The sequence below is a fragment of the Nicotiana attenuata genome, unplaced genomic scaffold, assembly GCF_001879085.1.
Source record: "Nicotiana attenuata strain UT unplaced genomic scaffold, NIATTr2, whole genome shotgun sequence".
Classification (NCBI taxonomy): domain Eukaryota; kingdom Viridiplantae; phylum Streptophyta; class Magnoliopsida; order Solanales; family Solanaceae; genus Nicotiana; species Nicotiana attenuata.
The window spans coordinates 31,951-41,966 of record NW_017672063.1 but is presented as its reverse complement, the minus strand read 5'-3'; the positions used below and the strand labels follow the sequence as shown (position 1 = coordinate 41,966).

The following is a 10,016-nucleotide window of genomic DNA, read 5'->3' as shown; positions in this document are numbered from 1 at the left end:
ATTTATTTTCAAGTGAAAATTATAGCCAAATACTGATTTCGGAAAAAACTAAATTTTTTCGGAAAAAGTGAAAAAAATTTGATCTCAAAGTAGCATTCCTTTCTGGCGTACATAAGCATAAGTGCATAACAACCAAAAAAATCTTTAAAATGGGAAAAGGGTAAAGAAGCGGACAATTAAAAACCGAAAAAGGTGGCATTCGGCTCCATATAAAAAGCAAACATCTCCAAATAATTGTCGTTACATTACCACTAACTACCACATTACTATGACAAACAAACGCCCGCCTTCTGGAAAGCAACTTCACCAGTAATAATAATAGTAAATTACTCTAACCCCTGTAATTTTAAATTATTTTGTTTTATGGGTTTAATTTTCTCTCTCTATATTTTGGGACGAAATACTTATCAAGATTTCAACTGTACGTTGATGATTGAAGAAGCTTTTTTTTTTTTTTTTTTTCTCAACCCTTTTTAAGACCTCTTTTTCTATCTGTATTCCTCTCTCTTTATTGACTTCGTTACCTTTTCTTTTTCCAAACAAATGTTGAAGTTGAAATTCTCAGCTGATTCTACACCCAACTTGAGGTTGAGCTGATTCCTTTGTTTTTGCCCTTTCACAGAATATTTGGGGTTTTGCTCAATTCAGCTATAGATTTTTCTATAATAGGGTTTAATTATTTGTTTCATCTAGAATCATCTACCAAACTATACGACCCTTCATCTTCTTGTTTCCTTTTTTTTTTTTTATGGAAAATTTTGGTTCCTCTGTTTCATACCAGGTATAATTTTCAGTAATTCTAATTGGGTCTATAATTTCCCTGTTTTACGATCATAATTATTGGTGTCTTCGTATAAAATTTGAGCTAAGTTGGTACATAATCCAATTCATTTGATTGATTTTGGAAGCTGTAATACAAAGAACTGAATTAGATTTGTTTAAATTCTCATGTTTATGGTAATTGGGTTTGGTTGTTTAGCTGCTCCACTTGGTTCAAACTATTTGCACAACTTGGCTTACTTGCTTAAATAGTTAAATGTTCCTTTATTGCTTTCTTAAATGCGGTTTACAATTCTTTACTCCAAATATTACGTCAATCACAAGTTTCTGTTTCTCTTTCTTCTTTCAAGAGAAGAAATGTACTTTTCTGTGACTTTATTGTAATTGGGTTCAAAGCCGCCATTTTTTTGACAAATCTGTCCAAGTTCATTATGGAAGGAGGAATTTTAAGTGTTTATGATGGTTATTTATGAAATAGAAGCACATCTCTGGTAATGTAGAAAAATCACAGCACCTGTCACATTTCATTCATTTCTTGTGATCTCTTTTTTCTCTTTATAAGTACTGTGTGTTTGCACTTATACTTACATAAATAATTCTCTTTATATGATGCAGAAATTACTAGAGAAATCGACTGATCGTTTTATCTGCTGATTATAAAACCAGGGTAAGATGGTTTATTTTCTTACAGCTAAGGCTGGCATCTATTCAGTTTAGACACATTATGTACATAATCACAATAGAGACTGCTGACTTGACAGGTGGTTCTAGTGGCAGTATATGGGATAGTACTCGTGAGCAGCCAACTGTTTTGTTGGTTACTCATTTATTATGATTTTCACTTTATGAGTAGTTTCCAGCTCAGTCTTCTAATTTCTCTTGTGGTGATTTTATTCTACAGGGTTATTCATGTTACAATTTTTTTTTTCGAAATGCATTCATGAAAGAGGTCATTATTTTTCTTGACGTAGTTTTTGTACTATGATCATTCTGTAATTTATGATAGTGTGCTGGCAGATACGAGAAAATTTTAGGATATGGGATGCTTTGTTTCGACGCCGCAAGATACTGGTGGGAATAGAAGACGGCCGGGAAACATTGGCGATGTGTCTGTATTTGTTCCTGGATTACGTATTCCTAAGCCGGTTGATTTCTCTCTTGCATTTGGTGATAAGTTGTCGAAAACCCTGGTGGAGCGCCTTTCTGCTCTCAGAACCAGAATAGTTGTTATGGCAGGGCAAGAAGCTCCCACAATTACAAGGACAAGAAGGAAAACTGCTACTCAGCATGGTGAGTTGCAGAGGAAGCGCAAACACATTTTTTTGGAATTTGGCCATGTTCGTGTCTCTTTCCTTATATGTGGATATAATGCTTAGAACCTATTTCTTGCAGGAGGTTCAACCCTTGGAGATCTTTTGCAAGCTCTCGAAGACTATTTGCCTGTTCTTTTGGGGCTAGTTAAAGATGGTAAATACTTTGGTTGCTATCTCATTAGCATTCGCGCGTTGTTGATTTTAGTTGTGAGATGTTGCTTTCTTGGCCATTTTCAGGGAGTCCATTACAACATAAAGTGCAGTTTATTTGGGTCAATCAAGAGGATGATGCAGAGGTCAGACTAGAAATTCAATTTTCTTTTCGTTTCTGTTCATGTTTAGTCTTCTATTTGATTTTGCCACCATGAGGGAGAACTGTCTTATTTGTCAGCATATTTCAGGAAACTGCAATGTTTAGTGCTTGGTATGAAGTACTGTCCGTTTTGCACTTGATGGCAACACTGTCGTTATCGCAAGCTAACTTGCTGCTTCTTCCTAGAACATCTCTCGATGGTTATTCACCAAAGGTATCTGAAGGTGGGTATTGTTCCCATGTTTAACATTGGAGATTCAGTAACTGCAAGTAAATGTCTTGATGTATTCTTTATATTTATAACACTTGATTTCTTGGTGAAGCCTCTGAAACTTCTTTCAGGACACATTCATCTTGTGGCTTCAAATTGATCTTTTGTTTTCCTCATTTTGGCTTTAATAACTGACAGAGAGCAGGCGATCTTCTGTTGATGTTTTTCTAAAGGCTGCTGGATATCTCGATTGTGCGGTTCGAAACGTTCTTCCCCAGTTGCCTGCTGAACAAAGGTTTTTGTACCAATACAATGCAAATCCATGTTTTTGATTTAAATCTATCAGGGGTTAGATTTTCACTATTATTTGCATTGTATTTAGGAGAAATCTGCCAGTAGACCTAGCTGAAGGAGTTCTGCGAGCGTTGTGCCTCCAAGCATTAGGGCAGGTAATAGCTCATTCAGAGCCTATATTTTTTTTGGGTTGCATTATTTTAAAATTTTAAACGTCCAATACCCATAACTTCTCGATGCTTTACTGGATACTCTTTCTCTTTTTGCTTCAATGAGTGTCCAATGATATCTAAAATTGTTATGGATGAATTTGGACAATGTAATTGTATAAGCAAATACGTATCATGCTTCTAGTGATAATCTTTCAGCTTCTCTTTTCTTGACTATCATTTGTTAACATTCCAAAAAGGTCAGTGACATTCAAATAGTGCACCAAAGACACTGGAATTACTGTACGAGGGCTCAGTTAGGAATTCCTATGTTAATAGATAGGATTTGTAGAAATTGTCTATGACAATATGATTCGGATTTGCTGAAGAAGAAAATGACTGTTTTCATGTATTACAACAACAACCCAGTGTAATCCCACAAGTGGGGAAAGACATGCCCAGTGGGATTGGCTCAGTAAATATGCACAGGGCTGAAACATGAAATCTTCACACAAAGATAACGCTATTTGTGCTGTCTTTTCATCTCAATATCTAATCTGTGTAGAGTCTCTCTCCTAGTGTGTATTTTGCTTTGCCTTGGTTTTTAATGGAGCTTGAGTTCTTCATGCCTGTTACCTCTGCTTTCAATGGATAGAAGCATACTCTAATGCACACTGATTAACAAAGTGTTAGATATCTGTTTAGTATCCAGCGACAGCAAAAACAATCTATTTTCCAAAGATTGCTGTTACAACTACAAAATAGCGAAGGGGATTGCCTGGGTACATGCTTAATATCTAAACGCAGCAAAACCACTCTACTTGGCAAATTTTCTGCTATAAAAATGTGCACAGTAGTGAAGGCGGTCATCTAAATTTGAGTTACCTAAATGCAGCAGAGTTTTGTGCATTTAGCCATTTTGATTATGTTTGGTTAGTTCTAATATCATCCTATCCCTGAGCATTAGACGCATTTTTGTTATTTTGGCTGTATTATGGTGCTGTCCATATGCTTTCTTGTGCTAATAATTCTCGTTGAATAAAGATGTTAGCTGTTGCTTAGTCTCTCGTTAAGAAAATGTACCATATGGATTAAATTGTCTTCCCTTTCTGATGTATCTGTCACCATGATCTTAGGCTGTTGATATTCAGCTTGGGCTTGCAATTGACAGTACTAAAGCAACACTGGCTGTCAAAAGAAGGCTTGCATGCGAGATGGTAAAATACTGGCAGCAGGTACTGAATCCTTTTGCCAAAGCATGCTCGACTGCTCTAATTTAAAAAAAGGGTTATATGAATCCTTTATACAATTCGGCTATATTCTAGTCCATTTCATTCCAGTGCTAATTAAATCAGGGGTTCTTTGACTCTCGCACTTATTCCTACACAGGTAACTAGTTTGGTCCCAACTAGTTGGCATTGCCTATATGTATCATTTGCTTCAATTGGAGTAATTGGACCTTTTAAACTCCTTCCCCTAACATAACCACGGAGAGGGGAAAAGAAAGCTCTGTGTTATTCCATTTTATAGAATATTTTCTTTTTGTCGCCAGATAGTGTCTGAGATATCAACTACTTTGCTTTGTTGTTACCTTACAGGCTCAAGATAACATCATGAACCTTCCGTTATCAAATGGTTGGGGAGAAAAGCATAGGCTTTTCGTGAAGTGGAAATATATTGAAGCCAAGGTATCTTGTGATTCTCTTTCTTTTATTTACTTCTTTAATTCCTAGATTTTAGTATATATGTCAACAACAAGAGTTAAAAAAATTATAGACCAAAGTGTTCCTTGATTTTACTTACTGATGAGTGAAAGACTTCCTTGACACAAAGCTTGTCCTCTATAATGTACAACTTTTTCTGAGTAATTCATGCAAGGATGACATCTGAGCACACTTTATTCTGGTTTGATGACATATGTAACTTAGTCGAAGCAACATGCAGTTGGATTTGGCAATTGGTGTGCAGAGCATAAAGATTAGAATGCTTAGTCTAGCAATTGTCATTCAGGGATATGGGATAGCTTTGTGTCCTATGTATGTTAACAAGCAGGTGCCAATATAGAATAAGGAACTCTCACAGCACCTTATTTTATCTGAGTGTCGTTAGCTTATGAATTAAACCAACTAGTTTGGGACTGAGGTGTAGTTAACTGACTTTACCAACCGTCATGGTGTCATTAGCGTATGAGTTTATATCAAAATGATCGGCTTTGTCTATTCATTAGCAAATGTGCTATATTTGTCGCGGATAAAGCACACAGGACCCCTAAACCAAAAATAAAACACTGGAAAATGACCTACAGCTGAATTGGGGTCGGATGGGATTGTGAAAATAGTGGTGCAGATGTCATGCAATCCATCCAAAATTCATGCCATAAACTTATTTGTCGTTCCTTTTCGTTCAACAATGCTGGCCTGGGTCCTTTGAGTGCTTATTTAACCAGCTTGTCCAAATAGTACTCTCAATTCCATTGTTTTCATCCTATGTTGAAAATGGACTTTTCTGTAGTTTTTTATCTCTCTCAATATCCTGATGCTTCGGAAGTGGCTGATTTTATAACCTTGCTGAATGCTCTTAGAATTTGACATATGGTGTTAGGGATCTGAAACTCGTATTTTATTGTTCTTCTTGTGAATAACCTGATAGATAATTGATAGTGTACATCTTGCTGGCTACCTCGATTTGTAAGTAAAAGTCTCCTTTAAACTGACAATTTATGCGTTTTTTGCTCTTCGAAGACTAAATGCTTATAATTTTCTTCAATTTAAGCAACCTAAAAATCCCTCTTAATTATTTCATGGAATGAGTATTTATAGCATAAAACAACTGTTTTGTTGTACTGGAGAACCCTGCATCTTCCATCAGCAAAATTCTTTAGGTGATATCTTTCAATAGTCACCGTTGGTGATACAAGAAAAGTTGTCGAAGTGAAAACTCCTCATATTGTAACTCCATAGTCCATGTACTTAAGGACCTTCATGCTGGTCTCTGGAAAGCTTCTGCAGCTTCTTTGCCATCTTTTAAGTCTATTGCATTTTTCTCCCCTCAAGCTTACGCATGACACATAAAATTCTGTGTAGGCTTCAGCATACTATTATCATGGTCTAATCCTTGATGAAGGAAACACAGAAAAATCTCATGGAATGGCTGTAGCTGCCCTGCAAGCAGCAGATGAATATCTAAAAGAAAGTAAGAAGGCGTGCGAAGCTTTCAACGCAGCCATTCCTCTCTCCAGGTAAACTTTGCACGATCCATTTTTCATTTTCTCCCTTTAATTACTCTTCAACTCCCTGTACTTCCTATATTCCTTATTTTTCTTGCTATGCAGTGAAAGAATTTATTTTGGAAAGAAGTGGAGAAAACTACTTGTAGCTTTGGTAGAATTAATTATGAAACCAAATCTATATAGAGACCTGAGCTATTAAGAACATTGGGAAACTATTTATACGTTTAATTCTTCTTTAGCTATCAATTTTGATTATAAAATAACCCTTTCAATCGGATAGCTTAGTGCAGAGTTTCAGTTATGGCTTTCATCTAGTGACTCTCAGAAGATAGAAGAAATCTTTAGTTTAGCTTCAACTATAGGACTTCCAACAGGTGTCCTGCAATTGGTCTTGTTATTCATTGGTTTTTTGACTGATTATATCTCTTTCTTATCCTTTAGTGTTTCCAAATCCATCTTATCAGGAAACATCTTTGAGCTACACCGTTTTCAACAAACCTCTGAAATATTACTTCAGATGGCATTCAGATGTCCTTGAATGTGGTTTCTCAACATAATACCGTATCTGAAGCTAGTGCTAAATTTCGCTCTGTGCATGAAGCACTGTATAATGAAGAGTTCACTTTTAGCCCTAAATTTAAGATTTACCATGTATGATCATACTAACTTGTAGAACTGTGTCTAGTGCTTAAAATTCATCAGACTGGGAAACGTCATATTTTCATTTGGAGCCTCTTTTGTGGTTGTAGTATGTCATCAATCATCATTAACATAGTTTTTTTTTCACCCTACCTTATCCTGTCTCTTCTGCCTGCCTGACTTCCATTTGCCAATCCAGAAATCCTCCACTCTGGGGGACGATGAAGTATCTCGCCGAGAAAATTCCAAAGGACACTTCGAGCAAGGTGCGAATCAACAGGGACTTGTACTCTTATGAAAAGTAAGTTCTCTTTTTTTTTTTTTTTGACCTCAAAGATATGATGATACTTGGCTGCAGAATTGCTTATCTGATGTAGATTGCTAAATTTTGATATTGGTTTTGAGAGATGGCATGCATTCCTTATATAGGAGTATATTTTTTGAATTTGGCTTGATATATTAGAAGATAGCTTCTTGACTTTGATGAGGTATAATATTGTAATAGCACAATGAGAGCTTTGTTCTGCACCACCAACTAAACCAACCCCTTTAAGCAAAAAAATAAGAATTAAAAAAATAAAAGATAGACTAAACCATACCCCCAACCCCAACCCCCAACCCCCCCCCCCCCCAAAAAAAATGCACAGTAATGACAACCAATTACAAAAATGAGGAGAAATGGATGAGTGCCAGAGATTGTTGTCTCTAGGGAAGTTGCAAATAAAATAGTTTATGCATGTTTTAAGCTTAATCAATGTGCAAGATAGTATTTCCATGCTGGAAAATTACTTATACATGAAGAGGATGCTGTAGAATCATGGAGACAGCCCCAACACTGCCAGACTTTGCATTGGCTCTCAAACCTGATGAATATCAGCTTCCTCATGTGGATGCATCTTGGGATGATGAAACTACAGGCAGGGGACAGATTAACCTAAACAAGCTCAAAGGGTGACTTATTTGATTCATCAGATTTCAGAATCTGGAAAATCCAGGCTGGTCGAAAGTGCAGGATGATGGTAGTCACATCCCCATGGTATCGGACTCTTGCTGTTCACTGAAGGCCCCTCTTTGCTGCACCTCTAGTTGAATCCGATCCCTATTTCTCCAGTAAATTAAATCTTTATTTCTTTTTTTTCCTATCAGATGTATAGTCAACCCTGTGAGTGAGTACTGTACAAGTTGCATTTGTTTGTAATCTACAGGAAAAGGAATGTATTTCTTTGCCAGGCTACCAAATAATTTGTACTGCCTCTTGTCCAGCAACCTGAACCCAGAACAAGCTTTTCTTGAAGTGCTGATTGTTTGTAAGACGGACAAATCTCAGGGAAGAATGTTATAAGTTCTACAATTTGTGTCTGAAGCTTATTTGTAGAAGAACCAATCTGTATCTGTATTTTTCGTTCAGTTTCAGTTACTAAGTGTATAAAATGCAACACTATTCAAATGTTAGATTTCTTTGGCAACGACTCTTCCATGTAGGAAACTTGAACTCTTGCAGAATTAGAAATTTTTTATGGGAAATTATCAGCTATGTCCATTTATAAGTAGCTCATTACATAAATTGGCCAATTGATAAAATATTACTAATATTAGCCAATTAGCTATTTATAGCAAAAAAATATCAAATTTTTGCTTTGTTTTGAGTGGGTGTTATTAGAATAGATTGGGCACAACTTAAGGAGCTTGAATCTCTGTTTTGAGATGATTTGGTGAAGTTTTGAGGTGGTTTGAATTGAAAATTCGAAGTACAAGCTGAATATGAAAAAAAATGATGTGTCGCATTGTGTATCATTTGTGTATCACATATGTATCATATTTGTATCAATTGTGTATCACATGTATATCCATGTATACCTGTGTGTGTGATACATGCGTGATACATGTTTGATACATGTGTCGCAGAAGACTTTTTTGAACTCGATTTAATTACGAATTTTGATACAAAACCAGTCCAAATCACCTCCAATCTTCCTCAAATTTTGTATATTGACTTATCTATATACTTTCCATGAATTTCAACTATACCCATTGAAAAAGTTCTTTTTTTGTTTAGATTTTTGGAATATTTTATAGATTTTTGTATTTCATCACCTTATTTGCTATCCCGTCCATGAAATTTCCTTTCCGTCTTGTATCTAATGTTGCTAATCACGCTTAAAAATATGGAAGGTGATTTTTGCATGTGATTCTTTGAGAGAAAGAACCCTATTATTTGGTTTTTCAATTTTTGTTGGCTAGTTTTGGTAAGTCTATAACTAATGGCTAGAGATTGGTAAGTTGAGATTTATTTGGGACATTTGTGTAAATTTTCCATTTTTTATCTTGTGCTTGAAACTAATGAAAGCAAGAGATGCAAATGGAAAATAAAGAGAGGAAAAAGGAAAGGAGAGTTGAGAAAAGTCATTTTCTTCCCTTTGTTTGGTGCGGGTGGAAAGGGAAAGTAAAACTTGTGACTACATTTTATCTGTTATAAAACAATAAAAGAAGAAGAAGAGTATTGCAGAGAAAAGTAGAGAGAGAGAATTTTCTTATTGATTTGGGATGAGTTACAATGGAATAGAACCCTCTATTTATAGGGAGAGAGTGACTTAGCCACCAAGTAATAAACCCTAAAATTTCTCTAAATATAGACACTCACCATAAATAAATTTTATTTATAACACTCCCCTTGAATGTCTATTCAACTGATAATGTGCCTCGTTAAAACCTTAACTAAAATAAAACTCAGTGGGAAAAAAATTCTAGAGAAGGAAAAAGAGTACACATATCTAACAATACGCCTTTTGGTTGCCTCGTTAAAAACCTTGCAAGGAAACCCAGTGGGACAAACCTTGTAAGGAAAAGAGTACAACGCGTATAACTCCCCTGATTAGAGCATCAATTCACATCCTTAAGCATTTGCATTCCAATCTTGTGCACCATCTTCAAAAGATCTTGGTAGAGATTTGATGAACAAATCAGCCGTATTAACTTGAATGAATATATTGCACCTTGAATCATCATTCTTGATAGAGATGGATTGTCTTCATATGATCTTGTTGAAATCGTCATTTCAATATCTTCACATAGGGGTGAAAAACCTTCC

The 10,016-nt window shown here is 35.7% G+C and overlaps 1 protein-coding gene across 7 annotated transcripts; it reads left to right on the top strand.

The window, feature by feature from the left end:
• The first annotated feature begins 264 nt into the window (after nt 1-264).
• On the top strand, nt 265-8,394 carry LOC109211610. Of its 7 annotated transcripts, none has more exons than XM_019375160.1 (13): nt 265-321; nt 1,396-1,447; nt 1,798-2,070; nt 2,173-2,247; nt 2,331-2,389; nt 2,495-2,630; nt 2,816-2,912; nt 3,000-3,066; nt 4,197-4,295; nt 4,659-4,748; nt 6,144-6,298; nt 7,128-7,229; nt 7,742-8,394. In XM_019375160.1, exons 3-13 carry the CDS (start codon nt 1,818-1,820, stop codon nt 7,881-7,883), a joined length of 1,275 nt encoding a protein of 424 aa, XP_019230705.1. In that variant the 5' UTR covers nt 265-321; nt 1,396-1,447; nt 1,798-1,817; the 3' UTR covers nt 7,884-8,394. The 7 variants fall into 7 exon arrangements, with proteins under 7 accessions (XP_019230705.1, XP_019230710.1, XP_019230704.1 ...); XM_019375165.1 differs by having other exon boundaries at nt 1,787-2,070; XM_019375159.1 differs by lacking the exon at nt 265-321 and adding an exon at nt 427-781.
• Nucleotides 8,395-10,016: the final 1,622 nt, after the last annotated feature.